At 41.0% G+C, this 27,929-nt stretch overlaps 1 protein-coding gene across 2 annotated transcripts in view; it reads left to right on the forward strand.

Moving 5' to 3' along the window:
• PDZRN3 (PDZ domain containing ring finger 3) overlaps positions 1-27,695 on the forward strand; it is a 217,356-nt gene extending 189,661 nt beyond the window's left edge. Inside the window, exons 6-10 of one of the 2 annotated variants that reach the window (XM_088134336.1) lie at positions 18,317-18,415; positions 20,597-20,659; positions 22,152-22,256; positions 23,364-23,480; positions 24,125-27,695. In XM_088134336.1, the coding sequence (XP_087990462.1) occupies positions 18,317-18,415; positions 20,597-20,659; positions 22,152-22,256; positions 23,364-23,480; positions 24,125-25,657 (1,917 nt within the window). In that variant the 3' untranslated portion in view covers positions 25,658-27,695. Of the gene's footprint in view, positions 1-18,316; positions 18,416-20,596; positions 20,660-22,151; positions 22,257-23,363; positions 23,481-24,121 lie in introns of both variants that reach the window. The other variant, XM_088134334.1, reaches the window with a different exon arrangement.
• The last annotated feature ends 234 nt before the right edge of the window (positions 27,696-27,929 follow it).

Raw genomic sequence — 27,929 nt, forward strand, 5'->3', positions numbered from 1 at the left:
GCAGAACAAGTTAAATACTGTAAGCAGCTACTTTCATGGCTGGCCCTTGCTCAGTTTAATTCAATCCATAGCATTTGACTTCAGGAAAGTTCTTAAATGCTATTTTTTTAAAAAAAGCCCTCTAATGTGAACAGCTAAATATTAAGGGCTTGTTTGCTGATTAAAGGGAGTTTCTCTAAAATCGTTTAAAGAGAATCTTTCCAAGCCCAGGAGACAAAGATCAATGGAAAGAGTCAGAGTGTAAAGAATGCTCAGGCAACTCTAGCTACATTGTTTGCTTATTGACTAATTTGTCTTAAATAGACTGCCAGGCCACTTGCTTCATCGACTTAGGCAGGAATGTTGAAAAGGATGTAAAATATCAAACCTGGGTTAGTTGCTCCATAAAACACCCTCTGAATTCCAGTCCATCATCTAGGCTTTTATGGCCATCCTAACTCACAATTAATGACTTAACAGATATTGTCAACAAGTCCCCTGTGTAAATGACTATCGCTCATGCTAGATTGCAGTGAAATGCACTAGAATTGTCTACCCGTTTGTACAAGCTGATAGCACTCATAAGAACTGAGTAGCTGCCAAGAACTGACCATTAAAGACAACCGCAGCAGGCGCAGCTCTGGATCAGAAACTGAAGTCTAAAGTTGCAGGGAATTCAGCCAGATATTTTATCATTGGTCTGAAAAAGAAAACAGAGAGCCAGTTTGGTCTAGTGGTTAAAGCTCCAGGCTAGAAAGCAGGAGTTGGTGAATTCTAGTCCCGCCTTAGGCATGAAAGCTGGCTGGGTGACCTTGGGTCAGTCGCTCTCGCTTAGCCCAACTCACTTCATAGGGTGGTTGTTGTGGGGAAAATAGGAGGAAGGAGTATTAGGTATGTTCACCGCCTTGAGTTATTTATAAAAAAATAATAAAGGTGGGACAAAAAATCTAAAAAAAACCCTTAAACTTAAAAAAAAAACAGGCACAAATGATGCCATGGCAATATGTACTGACATCTCTTACTTTGAAGCTTCATTCAAAATGACCAAGGCAAGAAGAAGTATAAATAGTAGTGCATACTCTTTTCTATGAAACCCAGCATGCCTGCAAGTTAGTTGGGATATATTTACAGTACGTGGAAGCTTGTGATAGATTTGGAGGAACAGAGGACAGCAAATAATGATGATGCTTAAGGATTATTTCCAGTCCATTTCGATAACTAAGAGAAACCATAGTAACAAACAGCCGCTTAAGAAAGGCTTGTTTTGGTCTTACTGGAATTAAACCTTAGAACTTGTAGCTTCATGTGTGTTGAAGAGCATTATTCATTAAAAAAAGCCAGGACTGGAGAAAAGAATACAAGTGTAGTAAAAGTACAAATAATTCATCATTGCCAAATCTTGTGTATGATTGCTCAGAAGTAAGTTTTCTGTGAGATTTATTTCCTACCAAGACACCTCAGATTGTAACACTCATGTCCATTCAAATAGAGCAGCATGATCCTGGAGATTTTAATGTTGCATCCTATATGGTTATTAAGGAGATAGGGCCTGTCAAAAGCTTCTGCAGATGGAAATTACTTAAGGAAACATGATTCAGACAATAAGAAACTGACTCATTAGAACAGACAGTTAGAACAGCTTTTTGATGTGGATCAAAAGGATTTAGAGATTTAAGCATATTGCCATCTATGTTTTCCTACTGTCTTTTGTATCTTCAACCACTGCTACAATTTTGGTTATTATATGCAAGATTCAGAATATTAAGCTAAGACCAGGGGATCAGAGAGAAATCCTGCACTCTGGATCTGGTCTGTGAGTAATTTGATTGAGACTGCCTAATTTTATCCAGTTTTATTCCATGTTCCTGAGTGAAATCTACAAAATTATTTATTTATTTTTACTTCATTTGTATCGTGGCCAAAACCTGGCTCACCACAGCATGACGCTCAATCCCAAAGGCTCTAGGTAGCTAACAATCTCATCACAAAATGAAAAACATTCACAAAAAAGAAAGAAAAAAGCACTTCAGATATACCAAACCCCTCTCCATATAACAATCCAAATAAAACCAGAAAATTCAAAACTCAAATGCATGTGAACCTAAGCTTCAATCAGAGCATATCCTTCTCATCTACTAGACAGAACAGCTAGGTCTTGACAGCTTACCTAGACCGCAAGAGGGAAGGGGCTGATGAAATCTCCATGGGAACAGTTTTCCAAAGTGTGGGGGAGACTACTGGAAGAACCTGCTTCTGAAGCCCAGTCAAATAGCAGTCTTACAGAGCAGAACCTGGAGGGAGTTGACTATCTTCAATCTGGTTGGATGGATGGCAGATGAATGTAGGACAAGACATCCCTCAATTAACCAACTCTGGAGCCACATAGGACCTTGCTAGCACTTCAAATCATAGCTGAAGTCCAACTCCACTCAAATCTGAGTTATTTCATTCACCAAATGCCACAGAAATTCTTCAGATGACCTTGGCAATCATCTTTCCCCAAGAAAGATGCTTTCCCAGTCATCTTTCCCCCAAAAAAGATGTTTTAAAGAGGGCCACTGGGAGGCATTTTGTAGATGCAACCAAGGCAGCAGAATAATCAACTTTTGCCACTTGAATCACCACTACATAGATTCAACAGAGCTTTACTAGTGTCCAGTAAGACTCAAGATAGTTGTTTCTCCAGCAGTGCTGTAGATGTCTCCTCTACCACTTCATCTCCCTGAGCAATTCAATAAACGAAGGGGCTCCTCCTCATCAAAGTTTTGGTGATACATCGCAACAGCCAAAGCCTCAAAGGTTCTGGTACTGTGGCTCTTGGGATGAAGATGAGAACACGATCAGAGATATTGAATCCTCCTGCTCTGGATACTGCCCACTCTCAAACTTCTACCATAACTTCTTATTCACCCACATCAGCCCTTCCCCACTGGCTTGTGCCCTCCCAAAAGCTCTCCACCATCACAGTACAGAACCATATTCAAAACCACAGGACCATGTTCAAAACCACAATTCACCAGGTAACTTTGAGATAATACAGCCCCTCAGACAATCTACTGCACTCACTTTACTAGCCTCTTCACTGCACTTGCCACATCTAGCCCCCTCCCCTACTGCCCTCTCTACTCTCATTGGAGAAAGGGAGGCACTGAAAACCCCAGGTACCCAGCCTTGTCTCTCACCCAGGTTATAAACCACCAGGCCAGGTACCAGTTCCAAAGATGCACTGAGTTCTCGCACAGAGCAACTCCAAGGAGTTTCATGGATTTCTGGATTTCATTAGATTCCATTTCCAGGATTATGTCCCCATTCCAAATGGTGTTGAAACAATCAAGCAATTGGGAAATTCATGCTCCAAGTCCACCCCCCAGATCAATCCAGTAATTTGGGGAGTCCCCATCAAAGTACAGATAGGGAACTTGCAATTCCTTGCAATACTCTCCAAGATGGCGGCGGGGGCGGATGCCTAGTGCGGAGCTCCCAGCCATAACCTCCTTTGGCCTTTACCAGAACCAATATGGGGTTGAGGAGAGTCGGAGGCGTGGGATATTCGCATGAATGAAGGGTGAATAAGGAGAACCCCCGGTGTTACCTTCGTCCGAGGCGGTCCTTGACCGTGGGGAGAGGAGTTGCGGCGGTGGCTGGAGTAAGGACGGAGAGGAGAGGCCAGGGGCAGGTGTGGCAGCAGACAGCGCTCGGACCCAGAGGGCCGACGGAGGCGGCGGCGGGAGAGCGTTGGTGGCTGCCGTGGCGAAGCCGGCTGAGTCAAGAACATTACCCGGGCTCGAGGGGAGCGGCGCCGGAGCCGAGAGCAGGCCTTGCGGGGCCGGGAGTCCCAGCAGGGCGGCGGCCCAGGCCTGGCGCAGCTGGCCTCGGCGGTGGGAGCACCAGCGGTGAGAGCGCCGGCACTGATGGCAGCTGTGAGGCTGAAGTGGAGTGGAGACCAGAGCCTGGCGGCCCACAGTGGCCCACAGTGGCATTGAGACCTTGGGGGTTGGGGGATGAGCCCCTATGTGGCAAGGGGTGCCCCCTCCCCCCAGAGAAGACTCTGGGGGACTCGAGTGAGTGGGTGTGTGAGAGTGTTGGCTGTGGTTGGGAGCGGTGAATGTGCTGCTCTCTGCCTGGGTGGGAGACGGGCAGAGGGTAGGAGTGAGTGGGGCCCTTCTCTCCCTGACCAGTGGGAGAAGTTGGTGGAGAGAGGGTGAGTGTTTGGTTGGGAATTGGGGGTGTTGAGCCCCTGTTGGCACTGAGAGCAGTCGGTTGAAGTACCACAGGGGCGCGCTCCCCCACTCCTTTTTTATCTCCTCTCCCTTGGGTGGTGACTGGTATGGCGGGCCCCTTAAGTGAGAGGCCTGGAAGCGGGGGGAGGAGGACCTCGGGCAGTTTAGGGTGGGCATTCAAGTGGTGACGGGCATGGGGCAGTATGGCGGGAGCCAGAGGGCAGACTGTTTCAGGGGAAGACGCCCCCGATGCGTTATACTAGTGGCGTGTTCCGGCCCTCAGAGCTCAAGTCCAGACCCTGGTCAGCAGGCCTACAGAGGCCTGGGCTTTCGACTGCTGCTACTGAACGTCAGGTCAGTCAATAATAAGGCCCCCCTTATTCACGATCTTATCGGGGAGGAGCAGGCTGACCTGGCATGCATCACCGAGACCTGGCTGGCACCAGAGGGGGGAGTAGCCCTCTCGGAATTATGTCCAGCCAGGTTTAGGGTGTGGCACCAGCCGAGACCCCAGGGCAGGGGAGGGGGAGTGGCAGTAGTCATCAGGGAATCCCTATTGGCCTTCAGGGGCCCTGCTCCGCAAGTTACTGGATGTGAGACCCTGTTCCTGAGGTTGGGCACACGGGATCAGTTGGGAGTGCTGCTATTGTACCAGCCTCCCTGCTGCATAGCAGCCTCCCTGCCTGAGCTGCTGGAGGCCATCTCGGGGTTGGCAGTGGAGTTCCCCAGACTTATGGTCTTGGGGGGCTTTAATCTGCCATCCCTGGGGTTGGCCTCGGAGGCGGCTCGGGAGTTCATGGCTACCATGGCAGCCATGGGCCTATCCCAGGTCATGGATGGCCCGACCCGGGACAGTGGTCACACCCCAGATATGGTTTTCTTGTCGGAGCAGTGGCAGCATGATCTGGTGGGGGATTTTATATTATCCCCCCTGTCATGGTCAGATCACTCCCTGGTGGCGGTGGGATTCTCCTATGCTACCCCCCTCCGCAGGGAGGTGGGACCTATTCGAACGGTCCGCCCCCGGCGGCTGATGGACCCGGATGGGTTCGAAAGGGAGCTGGGGGTTGTTCCTGAGGCCTTGCTGCACGGTCCAGCGGAGGCTCTGGCCGCAGTGTGGAATAAGGAGGCGGCTGGGGCCTTGGACAGGATCGCGCCTGTGCGTCCTCTCTTGGCCCATCACCCCCGGTGCTCCCCGTGGTTCACGGAGGAGCTGAGGGAGTTGAAAAGGGCTAAGAGATGTCTAGAGTGCCACTGGCGGAAAACTCGGGATGAATCAGACCAAACACGGGTTAGAGCTGCTGTTAAGGCCTACCTAGTGGCGGTAAGGGCAGCGAAACGTCAGCATTTCTCCGCACTTATTGCATCCTCAGAGTGTCGCCCTGCAGCCCTGTTTAGGGTCACCCGGGCCCTCCTGGGAAAAGAGGGGGGCGGAGGACCACTTGCAGGGTCGTGCAGAGGAATTTGCTGAACACCTGATGGATAAAATCGCTCAGATCCGTGCTCAGTTGGAAGCCAAGCATGGAGTAGGTCCAGTGGAGTTGCCCGGGGAGCGTTCTTGCCCAGTTATCTGGGAACGGTTTGATCCTGTTGCCCCTGAGGAAGTGGACAGCATCCTCAGGGCTGTCAGTGCGACCACCTGTTGTTTAGATCCTTGTCCCTCCTGGTTAGTTAAAGCTACCAAGGAGGTGACTTTAGGGTGGGTTCTGGCAGTGGTTAATTCATCCTTGCAGGAGGGGGTGTTTCCAAAGCCTTTTAAAGAGGCTTTGGTCCGCCCACTCCTCAAGAAACCATTGCTAGACCCCACCCTCCTGGACAATTTTCATCCAGTCTCCCACCTTCCCTTTTTAGGAAAGGTGGTAGAGAAGGTGGTCGCACGGCAGCTTCTGAGCATACTGGAGGAAACGGATTATCTGGACCCCTATCAGTCAGGATTCAGGCCCGGTTATGGGACAGAAACAGCATTGGTCGCACTTTTAGATGATCTCTGGCGAGAGCGGGATGGGGGTAGTGCATCCATCCTTGCTCTTCTTGACCTCTCGGCGGCTTTCGATACCATCGACCATGGTATCCTTTTGGGTCGGCTGCAGGAATTGGGGGTGGGTGGCACAATGTTGTGCTGGTTCAGCTCCTTCCTCCAAAGCCAAACCCAATCGGTGTTGATAGGAAGCGAGAGGTCTAGCCCCCGGCCCCTACTTTGTGGGGTGCCACAGGGGTCAGTCGCTTTCACCGCTCCTATTTAATATCTACATGAAACCGCTGGGTGAGATCATCCGGCACCATGGGGTGAGGTATCATCAGTATGCGGATGATACCCAAATATATATCTCCATCCCAGGTGCCTTAAGTGACGCTGTGACTGCCCTCTCGCGGTGCCTGGAGGCTGTGGGGGGCTGGATGGGGGACAACAGGCTTTAGCTGAACCCTGGTAAGACGGAGTGGCTGTGGATACGGGGAGCCTCAGGATCTAGGAGTTTGTCATCTTTGGTTCTTGACGGGGTTGCACTACCCCAGACAGACCCGGTGCGTAATCTGGGGGTTCTCCTGGACTCACGACTCCTGCTCGAAGAGCAGGTGGCAGTCGTGGCTAGGAGGGCCTTTGCACGACTTCATGTTGTGCGACAGTTACGCCCCTTCCTGGATCAGGGGGCCCTCCACACGGTCACTCATGCCCTGGTCACCTCTGGGTTGGACTACTGTAATGCGCTCTACATGGGGCTACCCTTGAAGAGTATCCGGAAGCTACAGCTGGTACAGAATGCAGCGGCGCAGACAGTTCTTAATACCCCTAGGAGGGCATGTATAACACCCCTGTTGCGTGAGCTGCATTGGTTGCCAGTTTGTTTCCGGGTCCAATTCAAGGTGTTGGTCATCACCTTTAAAGCCCTTCATGGCATGGGACCAGGTTATCTGAGGAACCGCCTCGCCCCGGTCATCTCAGCCCGCCCCACTCGGTCCAGCAGAAGGGGCAGATTGCAGACCCCACCCGGCAAGGAATTTCAATTGGTGGGGTCTAGGCAGAGAGCCTGTTCTGCTGTAGCGCCCGCCCTATGGAACATCTTGCCGCCTGAGGTGCGGTGTGCAGGATCAAATCCTGGCTCTGCCAGAAGGCTTGGGGGCCAGAGGGGGGCCCGCACCTATGGAGATGCCTGGTGGGGTGAGCGGTTGTCCCCCCCCCAGCATCTTACAGGTTTTTAGGGCCAATTATAGGAGGTTTTTAGGCCATTTTTATATATGTTTTTAACTTTTTATAGATTATGTTTATGTCTGGAGAGTCCTGTGCTTTTTATTATTATTGTGAGCCGCCCAGAGTCACCCATTGGGGGAGATGGGCGGCGTACAAATTTGAAAAATAAATAAATAAATTCAGAGCCAACTACCTAACATTATCTACTCTATCTACTTACTTACATAACTAACTTGGGTTTATATGCTGCTCAAATGCACGAAGATTCAAAATGGATCAAAAAACCGTCTCTAGTAACAGGATTAAAACAGTACACCTAAATAACAAACAATAATAATAACAAGATGAAACAACAAATAATAGTTGCAATACTTTTTTTTGCCAAAAGATTGAATACATATCTAACAGCTAATGTTACATGGGTGCTCCTCTTCAGAACAATTTCCCAACCCAAGCCCAGCCTTGCAAGTTTCCATAATGTTAAAAGGGAAAGAACTAGTCAAATATCAATTAATTTAATCAATTAAGTATCAGTACACTTAAAATTTATTAAGTGATGTAATGTCTTTTGCTCAATTACTTGTGGGTAGTTCATCTTACCCAAGTTTATTTTAAATAAATACCCTTGCTTCATGTTTGTTCATGTTTTTTCCCCAGTCTAAATGCCAATTGCCAGGCATTCATAAAGATAAATGGTTGAAGATAAATGTTTTGTAGTGACTGCAAACCTATGCATTAGTCAGCAGTTAGACCCTTTTTGGTCCCTTGGGTGCCAATTTAGGATTTCAGTCTCTGTAAGCTAGTGGCAACATTACAGGATTAATTTCATGCTGCTGACTATGTAGGCACCATATTTGCTGTGCATCTAACAGTTTTACAGAGATGTTTTCTGGGGTCAAGAATGTTCCCCGTGGGAATATAGGTGTGAGTTCTGTTTAGATTAGCATCTGCAGATGTATGTATCCATATCATCCATGCTTCAAATTTTTGCTGCAGAAAACACCATTGTGGGTACAGCAAGCATGTTCTTTTCATCAATTGTGAGGGTCTTTATTAAAAGACTCCTAAATAACAAAAGAGTCTTACAAAATGAGGAGAACCTTCCAAGCTCAATACCTTGCAACCTTATTCACTCCAGAGAGCAATTAATTTCCAATACAAGCAATCCTTTGTGTCCTTTTCAAAAGAACAACTCTGATTTTATAAAGCTTAAACCTGGCCCTAACAAGGATTGTCTGAAATAAAGTTCAATAATCTGCTGAGCACAAAAAAAATCATGATGATGTTACCTAGTTGGGTAATGAAACATCTGCAGGCGAACAGCCAAGCTCAGAGAGCATCAAGGACTCCACAGTTCAATCCTGAGCTACAGATATTCTCTTCTATTGAAATCTTACTGTTATGAGTAGCTGTAGGCATAATAATGTTATAAGACACTATTGTATCCTTGTCTAACAGTGGATAGTGTTTGTATATCATCAGTATCCATCTTGTTAACTCTCCTTATCAGTTGCAAGTTGGCACAGAGCCAGAATAATTTTATGCAATTGTATTCCACATCTTGTATTTGTATATTGTTGGGTTTTATGAGAATTCTATAACACAAGAATAATCTATCTCTCAGAGTCATGTTAATGCTCATTCCTGGCTCTTATAATGTGCACCATCTTTAGAAAATACCAGACTTCTTTGAAAATGAGACTACTGACATTATGCATTTTCCAATCATTCCAGTGAGCCTACAAAACATTTCTCTTCATTGTCTAAAAATGCAGTTTAGGAAGCTGATTTATACAGTGTCATGCCATTAATCTATGTTATTCTACCAACTTTCCTGAATATTGTTTCTATAGATACGTATAGATGTTAGACTACCAGCCCCTTTATTCTTAGCTAGCAGGATTTCATACAAAAGTCTTTTCTGGGACTTTAGTGAGCAAAGGAGGATTTCTGGCTCAGAGCTAAGGCTCTTCATGTCAAAATGTGCAATAAAATAAATCCTCCAGTTTGTCTTATCAAATTGTTTTGTTCACTTGATGGAAGGTAACCATCTGGCCTCATTAAAGGAATGAGCTTTACCCTTTCTTATCCTTGCTGAAGAGTTGGTGGGGAATCCAGAGCCAAATATGATTTACTTTTTTTCCCCCCTTACTCCTCTGGATATTTATTTAATTCAGCTATCTGTATGGCTGCCAAATGTGTGAATTATAATACAGGATAGCTAACACAGGATTAAAAGCATAGAACAGAAATAAAGAATAAACCTAAAAACCCACAAAACCACAATATAATACAACCAAGCTTAAACTGCAATCATATCTGCATTCCCAAAGCCATTACAGGACGGGCTCCTTGAAAACAAGATTTTATTTATCCCTCTATTTTAGGGAGTATCTGGAAAATCTAATTGGTTTTTGCTTAAAAGAAAAAAAAATAACTTGCTTTGCAGATTCAGATTAATAGAATTGATATCCATAAACTCTTGAAGCTTTGTGTTTATATTAAAACTTTGCTGAAATGCAAACAACTAGGAAACAGCTGTTACTCTTTCTCTATAGACAAAATTATCACATTTAGGGTAGCCTCAAATCCCAGTTATTTCTACTTCAAACCAGGGCTGAAGCGATTGTACTCAAGGGTAAATCTGCATATAATTACTCATAAAAATCCAGATAATAAACACCTGTTCAGAAGCTGTCCTGAAGGGGATTTTTTTTTTTTTTGTTCTAAGCACTATTTGTCTAAACATCAATTCTTCAGATATCTGCTTTAATATTTCTTTGACCATTTACCCCCAGCATCCTCAGGCAAAAATGCATAGTAGGGAATGAAGAAATGATGTGGGCTGAACTTGAGTCATATTGAAAACCACAAGTGATCAGCTGAGATGCAGGAGAGTGAAAATACCCAAACCATTAACAATGTTTGAAACATAAAACCTGGTTTCAGTCCTAAACACATGCTTTAACTTAATCCACATGAGTGTGAATGTCAATATGAATGTGATATTCCAGATAACATTAACAGAGCAAACCAAAGAGTTGAGAGTGAAGTTTTTAATGATAGCCCTGCATGTTATTGAAGCTTTGCCTCTACCAAGCAACTGCTAGTTTTCCTAGGGGTTCCATGTATATCACAGAGATTTCCTTTCCCATTCCTATCAGTGGAAGGAACCTCCCTGAACTTGCTCCTACAGGGTTTGGATGAAAGCCCAGAATCATTCTGAGAGCTGCATACATGCTTCAGCCTTTGCCTGTAGCTTTTGCCCCCTCTCATGACTTCTTAACCCAGGGGTCAAACGTAGTAGAAAATGAACATTTCAAAAATAGGGCAGCCACGGCATATCTTTACTGCCATCCAGAATGCTTGCATCAGGATTTCTCCAGGAGCTGCATTGTACGTGTGTGAGCTATGCATTCCATTCTCCAGTGCAGCCTGTCTCAACCTTTTTACTCTGGAGGAATCCTTGAAATGATTTCCAGGTCTCTGGGAACCTCTGCATAACAATGGCAAAAAAATATGAAAACTTCACAATACAATCCACTTTTACCCTACACAATCCATGTTTTACAATGTTTATAACATTAGCAAAGTGGCAGGCTGGCAGCTGAGTCATGGTGTGTAAAAATTCCCACATGCATTGTGTGACATGTGAATTTCAAAAAGCAGTGCTTCGTTTTTCCCAGTCACAATCTCCTACAGAACCCCTGGAACACCAGTGGAGAAAGGCTGCTGTGATGCACATAATGCACGGTGATTAAACATATATATATAGAACAAGTTATTTATCAATTTCAGTTACGTTTGTTAGTTTAAATGTTTTTCCATTTTACACCATTATAGTTGACATAAATATGTTTTTAAGAAAAAAAAACTTGAAGGGCAAGGTAACTACATTTCCCTAAAATCAGTTAAAGCCAGACTTTACTGACTTCATTTCCTTTTGGTATATAACATCTAAAGTAGTGACCCAGAAACTGCATTTGGTTGACATTATCTAATCGCCCTTATTGATCAGCCTCCCTCAATCCCTTTGCTAAAAATAATGGCAGAGCCTTAGAAATATGGAAAATTTCTTCCATTATACCAACGTTCAACCTTTCTGTAACAAAAGAAAGCACAATGAGAGAATGTGGAGCCATTCACAATCGTCCCTATTGATTGAAAATCATTTAAATACCATCTGAAATGTCACTGACATTTACTGCTCTGTTTTTTTTCAAAACAAATTACACATGTTGACAAGTAAATAACAAGAGGTTGCTTATCGTGGCAGCTGTCATCTAGACATGCCAATAAATTATTCATATCAGTGAGTTTTATTGTCTTTTCCCAGTGAGTGACATGGTGAGTTGAAACAGAGAGGTTCTTGGCTGACAGGCTATTATGCTAGATCTTATAATGCAATAATACAGGAGAAAAAATGAGCATTCTTGATCTAAACACTGTGGGTGTGTTTTTCCCACAGGTAGGCATGTGTAAATGGTTTTCCAGACTATTATCATACACATGTGTTGACTTCTCTTTTCATTCCTAGCTCTTTCAAACAATCCTTAAATAAATGTTGCTTAGTTGCAGTTCTAAGCAGTAAGTATATGAGAGGTACATTTGGGGTCTCTTAAAATATTGTATGGTTTGATTTGATTTATTAATTTGTATGCTACCTGGATCACCAAGGTACTATAACTCTGAGGCAGCTTACGTGTTAAAAATAAAATAAACATACAGTAAAAATGACAAAAACAAAGAAACAGATTTAAAATACATACTATACATCAGGGGGATAACCAACTCAACAGTTATCAAAATAGACTACCAGGGAATAAATCACTACATCTTACCAAATGCCTGCTGGAACTGCCACATTTTCACTGCTTTATGAATGGTCAACAGGGGTTTATGGTTGCTCTATGCTAAGAAAGTGAGCAAATTATAATATTGTTTTAGAAAGGAGTATTTACTAATTGACAAGACGATAAGGGCTGGAATTCCATGCACTCCCCCATTTGCCATCAGTGATATTAAGATGTACAAAAAAACCTAATACAAAGTTTGAAACTTGATGAGACTTCTGAGTTCAATTCCACTTGTAGTTCCACTGGCCAATTCCACTGGCCAATTTCTACTGTCAAAAACAAAAATTGTGAAAAACAAGAAACTTGAGAGAGAAATTGGTATATATAATTATGGTATAAAATTGCAGCATTTAAATAAATGTTGAGTGGATAGAAACCATTAGGTCAGAATGCCTGAAACCACAAGGTATGTTGGAATAGAATAGAATCAAGTGGAAAAAACCAGTGAATGTAAGTATTAACAACAATATAAAAAAATTAATTATTAAATCATATAGTGGAAGATATTCAAATATTTAAAATGGAGAGTTGTCCTCCTTCCTGCGCACACGCGTGTGCTCTCTCTCCCTCTCCCCCCCATATGTATATGTATATGAAGTATATTCATTCTCTCTTCTGATGTTTGAAGCCAGTCTTAGTGCTCCATTATGATCCAATAAATCTATTTAGATTTATTGTCATTATTAAGTTTATTATAAAAGCAGATAGAAGAGTGTAGTTCCATCATTTTGTTATGTATTCTTATATTTTGTGTTAGTTAAGTATTATGGAAAAGAAATAGGTGGAAGCAAGAGAGACAAAAACAAAATAAGAGATGTTGGCTAATCTTAAATTATAGCAGGGTCTTTCAACTTCCCAAAGATTACTTCTGTGCCCAGTGCAATTCAAATACAAGGTGGTTGTTATTCAAAAATGTCTTTGTGTTTCTCTCAAGGCTCCAGTGCAATATCCAGTAAATATTCTATTCACCACATGTGTATGTGAATGAATTATATATTTGTAGCTAGGATTTAGATATACAGATATATATCCAATATATCTACATATCTATATTATCCTTGATAATGTTCTCTTTGTACTTTTTCACTTTAAGGTACCAGTTGTGTAATTATATGCACTAGTTCTAGCTATGTACCACCACCAGTGTACATCTGAAGCTATATTTCAGATTTCTAGCCACTTGGCTATTACACCTAGAAAACCAGGATGAGTGTGGGAGAGGCACAAAAATCCACCTGAAGGTGACTTTCAGTATATCAGTCTGAATTAACAAGTTTTATTCAGTCATTGATTATGTGCTATCAGATAGGGGTTGGCACTCTTAGCAACCACAAAGAGAGAACTTCTCTAAGCTGATTTGTCTGCAGCCTGGTCCTTCAAGTTTTCTCTTGGTGCAACCATTGTCATTGTAATGCATCCATCCTCCTTGCCACTGGTTGTCCTTTTTTTTCTCTTTCCTTCCACCTTTCCAGCCATTATAGACTTCTCGAGACAACTAGGGTTTCACATAATGTGTCCAAAATATGATAATTTGAGCCTAGTCATTTGTGCCTTGAGTGAAAACTCTGGATTGATTCTTGGCTATCCATGGTATTTTCAAGAGTTTTCTCCAACACCAACATTTGGGAGCATCAGTACACTTTCTCTCCTGCTTCTTCAAAGTCCAACTTTTGCTTCCCTAGAATGTCACTGGGAAAATCATTGCTTACATGATCCTGATTTTTGTAGGTATAAAAACACCCCAGTATTTGAGTATCTTTTTCAAGGTCTTCACAGCTACCCTATGAAGTTCTAATTTTTTGCATATTTTTTGACTGCTACTTCCTTTATTGTTGATAGTTGATCTAAAAGCAGAAGCTAGCCACCACTTCAATATCTTCATTGTCACTTCTAAGGCTGTTTGCTGTACCTGTTGTCATTAGCTAGGTTTTCTTAATTTTAATTGTAATCCCATTTTTTCACTGTGCTCTTTGACTTTCCTTAGTAGACCTTGCAGATGATTTGCATTTTTCTCTATCAGAGAAGTGTCATCAGCATAGTGGAAGTTATTGAAGTTTTTTTCTCCAGTTTTAAAACCATGTTAACATTTTCCAGTCCAGCCTCCTTCAATATAAACTAGGTTGAATACAGCTTTGTCTCACTCTTTGCCAACCTGCAACCAGTCTGCTTCACCATGTTCCATCTGGAATGTGTCTTTCTATCCTATATATAGATTTTGCATGAAGGCAATGATATGTTCTAAGATTCCTGTTTTCCTAAGAACATTCCATAACCTAAGGCTGTTGACACAATCAAAGGCCTTTCTATAATCTATGAAACACATGCTAACTTCTTTTTGGTATTCTTTGGCTTTCTCAATGATACAGGGTACATCAATAAAGGCCTCGTTCCTTGGGCTTTTCTAAAACCAGTTTGATCATTGCCATTTCTATTTCCATGTAGGGCTCTAATCTCTTTTGGATGTTCCTAAGCATTATTTTGCTGGCATGTGGAAGTAAGAATACGGTGCAGTAGTTTGCACACTCTCTTAAATCTTTCTTTGATATTAACATATAGAATGACCTCTTCCAATCTTTTGGCCCCTGTTATTCTCCAGATTTGCTGGTACAGCTTGGTTCAAAACTATACTAATTCTTCTTTTGTTCCTTGCCATATTTCTGTATGTCTTCTATCAATTCCAGTAGCCAGTATTGATCTCACATCTAGTATTAGAGGTTCTAGAAAATAGGGAATATCAAAGTATCTTGAATTTTGACATCCCTGGTATACAGAATTTCAGTATACTTCTTCCAATTTTGTTTGATCTTTTTTGAATCAGTGACCATATGTCTATTGGCATCCTTTTACCTTTTACTTTGAGATTGGAACTTTCCTTGGTGGTGTTTTGTTTTGTTTTTTAATCTTTACAGACGTCATAGTAATACTATTTCTTGTTTGTCTTCTCTTTTTGGCTTTTTCCACCATCTGTTACCTGATATCCAGTTTGGTTTCTTCCGTTTCTTGTTCTTTGGTGGTCTTTTCACATTCATCCTTAACAACTTCTTGCATTTCATTCTATAGTTCCTCTGGTTGCCTGTCATTAAGGTTCAGTACTTCAAAGCAATTCCTGATGTTCTCCTTGAAAATGATGGATATATTCTCAAGATCATATCATGGGAAGTGGTTGGCTTTGTTCTTTGCTTTAGCTGGACTTGGAACTTGAGACTTGCATGTGAGCAGTTTGTGATCTGTTCCACAGTCAGCATCTGGTCATGTTTTTGCTGTTGTAACTGAGTTTTTCCACCTCCTTGTATTAATACTATAGTCAATTCAATTTCTGTGTACTCCATGTGAATGATAAGAGTCATTCTGGTGGTTTTGAGAATGTTTTAACAATGAAGACATAAGTAGTTCTCCTGCTGGATTTCTTTTTCCTAGGCCATAAAGTGCAAGTAAGTTTTCCTCATTGCTATTTCAAACTTGGCATTCTAGTCTCCAATCATAAGCAGCACATCTTGCTTTCTTGTTTTGTCAGTTTCAAATTGAACTTGACCATAACATTCCTCCGCCTCCTCTTCTTCTGCATCAGTGGCTGGAGCATAAAGTTGGATAATTGTGATATTAAACTTACCTGATCTATACATTATCCCAGGAGAAGCTGTTGGTTACCTCCCACCTCTGTGATGTGAGGATGGCCAACAGCAGAGGCATTTTTTGGTTAGGGCCCCCATTCTTTGGAATAACCTCACCTTAGAAATTAAATTGGCCACTTCCTTAATTTATTACCTGAAACTATGAGACCTCTTCCAGAGAGTATTTGGTAATTAATATTTGGTGTTGAGTATTATTGCTGCTATTATGCTATTATTTTGGATTGGACAATAGTAGCTCCATCAGACTATAGAATTATGTTTTAAATTTATCTTCTGTGAATGTTTTGTGTTTTCTGTACTATCTATGTTTTATTTTTAATTGTTAATTATAAATGTTTGGGAGTCTCTGGCAGATTCATTCTTATGTAAGTGTAATAAGCAAATAAATGCATCTTTAAATAATAGCACATTAATAAATGAAGCCAGTAAGAGTCATATTGTTAATTCAATTGTTGACATTAAATTTCAGAACTTTGCAACATAATGATAACCCAGACATGCACCAGCCATGATTTCTTTCCCTGAAAGAACCATGAATCAGACCTATTCACCAAAGCAATCATCTTTTTATTCTTTCCAATCCAAAGAAATGTTGGAAATAAATTGTACAAAGAGGCTCAGAACTCAGTGTACCCATTGGCACAATAACTTTCTGAATACTGAACAGAACAGGACCAAATTTGGTGTGGAGGGAGAAGCTGGCAAAAGAAAAACCAAGCTAAAAAATGATCCGCAGGGATGGGCAGAAAAATAATTCCCTCAATGCATCCCTATTAGAGAGGCAGAATGCATCTTGTTGCTCCTCATCCCATCACCCAGAGTGGAATCTATGGAACTTGCCCTTTGCTTCCCAGTGCACATGTGTACACAAACACCCACAAGTGAGATATTTATGTGCCATGCTGATTAAACCCTCACACATATGCATACTCCCTGGTTGGTCCTCAGGGAGAAAGTGCCCACACCGATGCAACATGTTATTTTGTTACACAAAATAAATTAAAGATGCTTTCTATGGTCACAGCTGCTAAATGGGTTGGAATTGCAGAAGTCCTGCTCTACATCCTTTCCCTACCTTGTTTATCCTTCCAGTACAACAGAATGTTGGAAAGGAGCTATAAAAAGAGTGTCAGGGCTCGGTTGGCTTGCGTGTTCATTAGAAGACACAACAGAACAGAAGCAAATCTGGTATGTGGGGTGAAGCCAGCAAAAGAAAAATGGAGTTGGAAGATAGGGAAGCTCTGGTTTGGGGCTCTGGAGGAAAGAAAAATCCAGGAAAACTTCCCTAAAGCAAGGGTTCAGAATACTGCCAGCTTCTCCACTCCTCCTGATCATAAGACGCAGCCCAGAGTCTCTGCAGCTCTCAAGCACAATACCAGGGAAAAGTATAAACTCACACTGACACAAGAAGTTATTTTGTTTCACAAAACAAAATACAGATGCCTCTTGGAAAGAATTTCAGAAGCTGTCCTCTGCACATTTTCCTTGCTTGTCTATGGAAAGGAATGCTATGAGGTTTTCTTTAAGTACTGGTTTAGAAAGGGAGGACTGTTTAAACTTAATTCTAGCTTTTTCTGCTATCATTTTTTTGTTGTTAAATGAAGTCTGGAAAAAAATCACATGTTATGTATCTTGTACATCTGTTCTGCACCTTTTCTGTGAAGCTTCCAAACATTTTTTTCAGCATGCATTAGTCATTTTAGGTTCTTTGGAGCCCAAACTAGGCAAAAAAATAGGAAATTTTGTAGAGCAGTAGCCCAAGTTATTAATGCCTTTAAAAGAAAACCCAGAGAATGTGCTTAGGAGTTGCCTTGAAATTATATAATAATGGGCTTGGTTTTATGGCTCAAACTAAACACTGCTTTCATTGGGTATTTAAATGATCCTGGATGATTTGAGGATTAAAGTATTTGGATCACATGTCAAAGTTATACTTCACACATCACCAAAGAAATATGCTAATAGATGCATCTCCAGTAGAAATGGATCTAGCATTCATTATTCATTCAATAATTTAAATATTGCTCATGAGATCTTTACTAAAACCAAAAGATTTATATGGTCTAAAGAGACCAATTCCAATTCTTATATGGGGAAATCTTCTATGTACACACAGTGTTAGCACTAAAATTAGAAGTTTTAGAAACTCTCTTGTCTTTTAGCTTCAGCTTTTTTAGCTTTTCAGATGTTGACACACCATAAGAGACAGACCATTTTTCTTCCATATGATCAATAAAAGAGTGTATTTTCAAAATGACTTAATATTGATGAAGGGTCACAATTGCTTTCAGCATTGACTGTATGTCCATAATCACTTCTAGGGCAGTAAATTAACTTACTGCAGTCATTTTAAACATTGAAAAAGAAACAGTAAGCAAAATATTGTTACCTAGTTTGAAGAACAAAACTGACACTCTACCTTCTTTTGTTCCTTTGCTCTAGGAAGTGGATCTACATCGAGTGAACAGTCAGGACAAGTTTGGCCTTACAGTCTGCTACAGAACTGATGATGAAGATGATATTGGTATTTATATCAGTGAGGTGAGATGAAATCCCCTTAAACAACGCCAGCCTTTTGACTGTAGGTGCAATAGAGTTTTCTTTTAAGCTTGCTGTCGGTTACATTTCTTATTATCTTCCTAAAGGAGAGTTGATATATTATTTTTAAAAATCCTCTGGTATGCTAGCGTTTATACTCCCCATTCATGGATGAATTTTAATAAAAGTTCCAGACCTAGTTTTGAAGGATACCTACAAATGTCCTAGATAAAGGCTCAGCTATCCATTCAAGTCTTCAGACTTACACTCTGTGATTACTTGGTCAGAAATTAAGTAGGGAAGTTGTGCCTTCTCAGGGTTGATTTCTATTGCAGAATGCACTCTTTAGAGATGGGCTTCCTAAAGTTGTTGCCATAGTCACCAACATGCACATGGGTGTTTTCCTTGCTGCTTGCCATCTCCAAGTTCCTTCTGCTTTTTTATTAACTTTAATTATATAAATAAATGATTTATGTTCTTGTTGAAAACACCAGACTCCTACACCTATGGGTCCTACTCATGGATTGCTTAGATTCCTGTTACTTGATGACTTACTCATTGAATGTGTCAACTGTCCCCACTAAAAGAATTTTTGTTTCTATTGAAGTGGGTTAATATAAAAATAATGAGATTAGTCATAACTAATTTAAGCCCCATTGATTTCAGTATGCCACAATTAATTTGTAATGGTTGCCTGTTAGTCTGTTGCGGAAGAAAAGATCAAGAGTCTCATGGGACCCTAACCAATAATAAACATATTTCTAAATCCCACTTCATGAAATGCATGAAGTGTTATACCAAGCTGCCACGTTTGCATAGTAGAGTAGGGATTGGGTGTGGAATTATAAGCACTAAGGTCTGAAGCTAATGAAATGCAAACACGTAATGTGATATTTACTTGCATGTAGGACCACATAAAGTTTTCTCATTGGTTTTTCAGCCTGAAAAGACCAAGGAGGCATGGATGAAGTAGGGCTGAAATTTTCAGTGACTTTGCAAGGGGATGGGGATGGGGGTCAATGTATTAACAAGAACAGGTATGTTAAGCACTACTGAGGCTAAATGCAACTATTTTACAAATAAGTTCAGTAAACAAAATCATGCCAACAAATCAGTATTTTTTTCAGAGGGTTTTCTCTGAAACCCTCGTGCAGTTGATGTGTGTGTGTGTGTGTATTTGTGTGTGTGTTAACTACAGCAGGGCTCATTTGTGAATTCAAGACAACACTCAAGCCTATGCAAGTGTTTTCCTGCTACTGAGGACTGAAATGTGCTTGAAAATGTGGACATACATACAGCCGGTCCCCACAACATATATGTTACAAGACATTTTTCATATATTGTGTGATATACCTGAATAGGTTACTGAATGTATATTAATATATCTACAGGGCTTTTAGTTTGTTCCAATCACCCCACTCTGAGTAGTGTACAACTCTCTAATATATAATTAGGATACAAGTCAAATTTAAAACAAAGTAATACATTATGCCAACATAAAAGTATAAGAAGTATTCAGATGAATAAAACCAATTCCTTCTCAGGAGGAATAGTTAGAATGAACCAGCCCAAATGGCTTGATGAAATGGAAGAGTTTTTCATCACTAACTTCCTGAAGGCCAAAAAAGAGGGGATTGTTTGAATGCTGGGAATGCTGGAAGGGTGGCAACTGAGAAGGTTCAAGGGGTCACATAAAGTATTCACTTTACTAGACTATCAGGCAGGTAGATGTTACTGGGAGAAAAATTCAGGGCACAAATGCCACAGCAGCCTTCTCCCATAACTGTGAATGTTGTTCTATCAGGATTCCCGACTGTTGAGGACCCTCTTTAGGTGTCCACACTAAGCATGTGAAGGTCTTTCCACAATACTCAAATGTGAAAAAATATAGACTATACTTAAGCTTTTTGCCCAAGTAAGCAAATGCCTGCCTAAGATACAAGGGGTGATTAAATGTGAGCACCTTACCTGGTCTGTAAGAACCATGATTAATTTCTACCCACCGAGGTAGAATTATAAACCAGTCCAGTCCAGGAAATCAGCAATTGATGCACTTAAGCTTATTAAACCCGGTTTAAAAATTACATTACCCTGAGACGGGGGAATAAATATTTGTTAATTGTTAAAAACACATGCTGGGTGGATAGGAATACAGTTGAAAAGCTGCTTTTTGTTATTTTATAGATTGATCCAAACAGCATTGCTGCCAAGGACGGCCGCATCAGAGAGGGCGATCGCATAATTCAAGTGAGCTTGTAAAATATGTATTTATTTATTGTTTATATTTATATTTTACCTTCCTCTAGGAGCTCAAAGCCATATGCAGGGTATTCCCTTCTCCAATACTCCCGAGAGAGAGCGAATGGGTCAGAGTCACCCAGGTAGACTCTAAGGCTGACTTTCTAATCCAAGCATCTTTCCTATTATGTGAAACCCTACTTTAACTTTTGTATTTATTTATTTATTTATGTATAAAATTTATATAGCCAAGCATCTCACAGGCATGACTCTGGGTGGCGTACAATAAAACAATCAGTTAAAACAGATATAAAACAAGAGTATAATACAACAATTAAAACAATTTAATTTACATACAGTTTAAACACAGATATAAATAAGACTCTGGAAGAATGGACCAGCATCCTACACACAGTGTAGCCACCTCCCAGGCGCCCTATTTCCCTGGGATCCCCAAGCCTGTTTGAAGAACCAATTTGGAGGGATTTTATGGTTTTTCATATACTGACTTTGTGAACCACTGAGATTAAAATTTCTTTTGAGATGAACCACACTTCTGGTGACTTCGTGGGCATGTCCGTGTAATTTTCTTGGCAGACATGGTTTGTCGTTGCTGCCTTTTGGGATTTTTTTCAGCTTCCCCAGTCTAACTTTACCAATCATATTTTGAAAATCCCCCTGGATAAATCCCACCAAAACAGTCTCCTGGTGAAAGGCCAGATGCTAGCCGTTTTAGTCCAAATGCAGTTGTATTTACTCTCATAGATCAACCATGAAAGGCAAAGTGTTACCTGACAGCATTATGTTTATGAAAAACTACCTCAGGGGATAATCCAACAGTCTCTTAACACTGGTGTAATGTTATTGAATTTGCCATCATATAGCACTTTTAGCAGGCAAAGAGATTTATAATCCTTATTTTATTCAGCCTCACAACAGTCCCGTGAATCCCAAATGTCACATTACTTTTTGATGCAATAAAGTTTATGTGGCAAGAAGAGGTATTTATCTTTCCAGGGCAAAGTTTTAAAACTAGACTTTTCCTTGACATGGAAAATCAGCTCATTCCATGTTAGGATGCTCCTAAAACATGAACTGATTTTTTTTTTTTTTTTTTTGCCCCTAAAACATTAAACACTGTAGCTGCTTGATTATTTTGGTGAACCAAAAGAAGAAGAAAAAGAATATGGGAAGTGGGTATGAGGTAAATTCTTCCCATTTTAGAGATTCAAAAAGGAGCTAAAAAGCAATTACCTTGATCATTGGCTCTGGGGGTAAATGCAGAACTGAACTCAGATAGTTCTATTTGTTTCATGAATCTGCAGGTTGTTCTGATAAATTAAATGCCATAGGCTGTATAAGTGTCTAAACCCAGAGTAATATATCTGTCAAAAATATCAATATAGCGGCAGGTTTTTCTAGAGGCCTATTTTGATGCACCTTCTAGATGATTGGAGAGGGGGACCAGAAGAAGATTTTTTTTTTCATTTTCTTCCATCAGATTAATGGAATTGAGATACAAAATCGAGAAGAAGCTGTAGCTCTCTTGACCAGTGAAGAAAGCAAGAATGTCTCCTTACTCATAGCAAGACCAGAAATTCTCCAGGTGCAGTATTTCAATTACTTATGTGGATGTATTTTGTTTTACAATGAACGGTCCCTGTAATTGATAATAAAAAGGTTCCTGCAGGATATATCAGTATATTAAGCCAATAACAGCAGTAATAGGTGGACCCTTGGAAAAGGTGAAGAGCCACATTCCAAGGGACAGGTCATCCTGGAAAAGGTCTATCTATGTGGTCACTAAGAGCCAACACCAATCTAATAGCATGTAGTCAGTTAATCAGTCAAACAATATATATGACAGATGAGAGTACTAGCCTGCTGATAGAATTAAAAGTCAGGGTAGGAGCTAGGGCTATAAAGAAATGCTTTGCAGGGATGGTAACATGTAGTCAAAGAGATAAGAAGTGAAATGATGTTTAAAGGTGCTGGGGCTAGCAAATGGAAGACCAAAGAGTTAATGCAAAAATGGTGAAGGCATGAAGTTATTTTTTCCCCAAAGAGGGGAAAGCAAAGTTATTTGGCAATAGATTGAATATTTTACATTTGCAGTAGCTCTATTAGATTGAATATTTTACATTTGCAGTAGCTCTATTGGTCTCAATGTGCTGGATAGGCAGAATTCACCTCATCAAGACGTGATAATGATATGGTTTTGTAGATACCCAGAAGCTTCTCCCAGCACCTCTAGAGGCTCACTGAACACAGTTTGCAAAGCATTATCACTGAACTGATGCACCCTTCTGAGGTTTTTCACAGTCCCAATTGGTAGTTAACACTATATTATTGCCACATGTGTCCATGTCCATGTCAGAAGCCATCTGGATATTTTTTAATCCCAGTAATAAATTTATTTCTAGGAATTAGTGGGGTGATGGGGATTCTTGACATTGGAGAGGGGAAATTTGTGCAGAATGATTTACTATTCTAAACTGGGATGACAGCAATACACATACTTACAGATCCACCCTTCTGCACTTGGGATTCACAGCATGGAAGAAAATTAGCAGGACTTCTGTGAGAAGATTGCTCCAAATAATGTATAAAGTTTTCCAAAAGACCATTGCTAAATTTTCTTTAGCACAGTATAGTTTATAAGCTTCTTAACTTTATGCTCCTAAGAACCCTGTTTGGTTTATTTCCTTTGCAGCTGGATGAGGGATGGATGGATGATGACAGAAATGATTTTCTGGATGATTTACATATGGACATGCTGGAGGAACAGCACCACCAAGCAATGCAGTTTACTGCCAATATGCTGCAGCAGGTAGATACCATGGCTGGGCCAGACGTCTGGTGAGCATATGGAAAATGTTGAGAGCCTGTTGTGGGAACTTAGTCAAACTCCAGACTGGAGGTATAAAACATGTCTCATGTGGTGGGTGTAGCCAGCCACAAAACACCCATTTACCAAAAGTAAATTGTTGGCACTGCTCACCCAACCATTGCTAGTTCTCAGGAAGTTCTCCATTGACCCAACATACTTCGGTCTCTTTTTCAGGATAGGTGTATACTTTTCCAAAGAAAGCACTGGCTTGTAGCTACCATTTTCATTTTAGGTTCCTAAAAATATCTGTGTGGAACCCAGAAATATTCTTATAAATAAAGTCTATGGTACAAGCTAGCACTTGGCCTTGCATCACTGAGTTTGAGATTCTCAGTACTTGAAAAAAACAGTTCTGTTGTGCCTTATACTAAAATAAATGAGTTTTTAGCTGCCCAAAGAATTGTCCTTTTGTGGATGGCATTTCACTATAGGAAGGAAGGCCAGATCAATCTTCTCTATGAGAAGATCTTGATAAACTCTGGCTCATTCCATATATAAAAATTAGGCCAAAAAACCCGACTGTGTGTGTTAGTTTTACATTTTTAATGGGCATGCCTGTTCTTAATTAATTTTCTGTTTAGAAGAAGAAAAATGAAGAGGATGGTGGCACCACAGATACTGCGACCATTTTATCCAACCAACATGAAAAAGACAGTGGTGTAGGACGTACAGATGACAGTACTCGGAATGACGAGAGCTCTGAGCAAGAGAACAATGGCGATGATCACATTACTTCCTCAAACACTTTGGGAAGCCAGAAGAAGCTTGCTTATAGCCATGACACGCTAGGCAGTGGTGACATGCAGTTCAGCAATGAGTCATTTATTTCAGCTGATTGCACAGATGCAGACTTCCTTGGCATCTCAGTGGATGAGTGCGAGAGGTTTCGTGAACTGCTGGAACTGAAATGCCAGGTCAAGTCCGCAGGCCCATATAGTCTGTGCTGCCATAACAGTACTCTGGATATGAGTAAAAGTGACCATGAAAGTGTGGACAGGGAGCTGGAGATGCTGAACGAGGAGTTGCGTAATATTGAGCTGGAGTGTCTTAATATCGTACGAGCCCATAAGATGCAGCAGTTGAAGGAACAGTATCGAGAGCCATGGATGCTGCATAACAGTGGCTTCCGCAACTACAATACCAGCATTGATGTCCGCCGACATGAGCTCTCAGATATCACTGAGCTCCCAGAAAAATCAGATAAGGACAGCTCCAGTGCATACAACACTGGTGAAAGTTGCCGAAGCACACCGCTCACGTTGGATATCTCCCCGAACAACTCTCTATGCAGGACAGCAGACACTCTCACTTTACAAGGCAGTGAGGGGGCAGAAGGCACTCTGAAAACATTGCTGCCTAGCTCAGAAGATCAGGACGCCAGCCTGGCTAAACCCAAAGATGCTGATCTTAGCCAGCCGCTGGATGTCAAGGAAAGGAAGCTCAACGATGGAAGCAAAAGCCAAGCTCCACCTCCCAAAGCCGGTGGGCCCTCTTTGTCTTCGTATCAGCACTCTCCGTACAAGCATGCCCATATTCCTGCCCATGCCCAGCACTACCAGAGCTACATGCAGTTGATCCAACAGAAGTCAGCAGTGGAATATGCGCAGAGCCAGATGAGCTTAGTGAGCATGTGTAAAGACTGGAACTCTTCAAGCCAGAGTGAACCCAGGATGGAATGGAAAGTCAAGGTCAGGAGTGACGGTACTCGCTATATTACCAAGAGGCCAGTAAGAGACCGGCTGCTGCGAGAGCGTGCTATAAAGATCAGGGAGGAGCGCAGCGGCATGACAACAGATGACGATGCCATCAGCGAAATGAAGATGGGCCGTTACTGGAGTAAGGAGGAGCGGAAGCAGCATGTTGTGAAAGCAAAGGAGCAGAGGAAGCGGCGCGAGTTTATGATGCAAAGCCGGTTGGAATGCTTAAAGGAACAACAAGGGACTGAGGACAAGAAGGAAATGAATATCATAGAATTGAGCCACAAAAAAATGATGAAGAAAAGAAACAAAAAGATATTTGACAATTGGATGACAATCCAAGAACTCCTAACCCATGGCACAAAATCACCAGATGGGACGAAAGTTTACAACTCCTTCCTGTCAGTGACTACGGTATAATTTTTCTGTGCCAAAGCTAAGTACCTCAAACCCTTCCGTTGGGGTAGAGATTCTTGCCTCGTTCAATGTGGCAACACTTTTTTTGTTCGTTTGTTTGTATATAAGACACGTTCATCGGATCCACCATTCAAATGGAGAACTTGGGTTTCTCAAACGTTCTCAAAGAGGAGAGAGAGATCATCCACCCCAAATCTTTGAAGGCAATACTGAAGAGGCAGAGCTTATTTGGAATACCAATAGTACCTTTTTTTTGTAACTTGTTATCCTTTTGCATAAAGTGTTTTAAAATAACAGGAAAACATATTAATCATACTTAACGCAGGTAATATCTTTTTAAACTATATTCATATCTTAAAAAAGGTTACACATGCAGAAACGCAAAGACAACCTCAAATATGTATTTTTAACAAGACAGTATTTTGCAATATATCTTTGCTATTATGTCCTTTTTCTGCCGAAGTTACTGTTTTAATCAATATTTTTAGCTGAACTAGCAAACCCTTCCTAGAATCGTTTTGCAGTAACATATCACACCGGCTGTGTCTTTGGAGTTGTACATATATATTGTTTTGCCTCCTGGGACAGCTTGCCTGTCCATCATGGGACCTATGATAGGTAAACTAAACACAGCTTACCTGCCAGATAGGATAAATCCTGATGTACCTCCCTAGATTTGATGTCTGATTGGAATAATTTGGATTGCACTGGCTGGACTGATAGTGTTAAAATCTCACTGTGATTACTATAGATACTTGGGTAGCCACAGTCCTACTTCAGCAAAGTAGCCAGAGATAGATCATTGGAATAAAATGAGGATACAGATACAGAGACTATGGAGGAAGCTTACCATAAAAGAGTATGGGGCAGACGGTACTTAGGCACTGAAAGTATTATGCATATGACTCTTTAGGGCTCTAGCTAACAGTTACACTCTCTTAATTTCTCTCTCTCTGGTTTCTGAAGGAAGGAAGTAGGTATCACTTGAAAGAGCAGAAGGCAACTCCTACATGCTGCAGCTCTGAAAGGTTTCGAAGTTTGCCAAGGCTGTGGCCTGTTGAACGAATGTGCATGTGTGTCTAATGGTATTACAAAACCAATTGTGTAATTTGAAATGCCCATTGTAGTAGCTGTCAGCTTTGTAGATTGGAATGTATTGAAATTGAGAGCAGTTTTCATGGAAATCATGACTAGTTATTAACAAGTAAAATGAAGTTAAAATAAATTATTGTTTTATATTTCAACTCAATTGTAGTAGGGTTTTTTTTCCCTCTTTTTTAATCCATTATCCCCAGCATTGCCACTGCCTAGCCTTGCATTGTTCTGTACACCAATACTGATTTTCTCTAGCTGGGTTTGTTGAATCTGGGTTTATTTTTAGTATTGGTATGAACAGGGTGCAAGCATCTACATGCTTGGAAATAATCCTTGAGTTTAGAAGAAATAAATAATGCTGTGCCACAATCTACCTTGCAGTTTCTCAGAAGTTTCCTTCTCTAAAAAGATTCTTTCCTTAATCATATTCTCAAAATGATTTTTTTTCTTTCAAAATTATTTTGATGGTATTTTTGAGCTTGCTTTATTGCTGCAGTTGGCAGAATTCTGCTGTTGGCACTGTTTGTTTTAAATATCTTCTCTTCATGCTGAACCCTTCTTGGCTACGCATATGTCCCAAGGAAATGGCCCAATGTCTTCCCCTGGGATTTAATTGAAGTATGAACAGTCAAGGATTCTGCAAACCTTTAGAGAAAAGACTGCAGAATAAAAGACAGAACATTCACTCTTCACCACCTCCTAACTAACTCAATATTCTATTCCACCCGTGGAAATTTCATGGAAATTCTCTTTTCCTTTTAAAAGAAGTTTTAATCACAATCTCTCTCATCAAATTGAAAATGATAGGAAACATGCAGAATTGTTTGTCATTGTTTTCTTAGGTTTTTGAAAATAAGAGACAACTACTGGGGATCAGAATCTTGTTTTTTTCTTCTAAAATCCTCATACCAAAACTTTTTTAAATGTTACCTCATGGTTGCTTCTTTTCTACAAATGTTAGCACACGAGAATCTAAATTACTCAGATGCAAAAAATGCATCAGATTAACCAAATGAAAGCATGAAGAAAAAGAACTACCTCACTATATTTTTGTGAATCGTAAAGTCCCAGATGGGCACCTCATTCTGTCTCTTAAAAATCTTTGGAAGAAGTCAGTTCCAAACTTGGGAGCAACCCCTAAGGGTAAAATTGATCTTATATTCATCTTGTTTGTTTGTTT

The sequence above is a fragment of the Python bivittatus genome, unplaced genomic scaffold, assembly GCF_059951505.1.
Source record: "Python bivittatus isolate LINGU-HERP-01145 unplaced genomic scaffold, Pbiv_v1 ctg000080_np1212, whole genome shotgun sequence".
Classification (NCBI taxonomy): Eukaryota; Metazoa; Chordata; class Lepidosauria; order Squamata; family Pythonidae; genus Python; species Python bivittatus.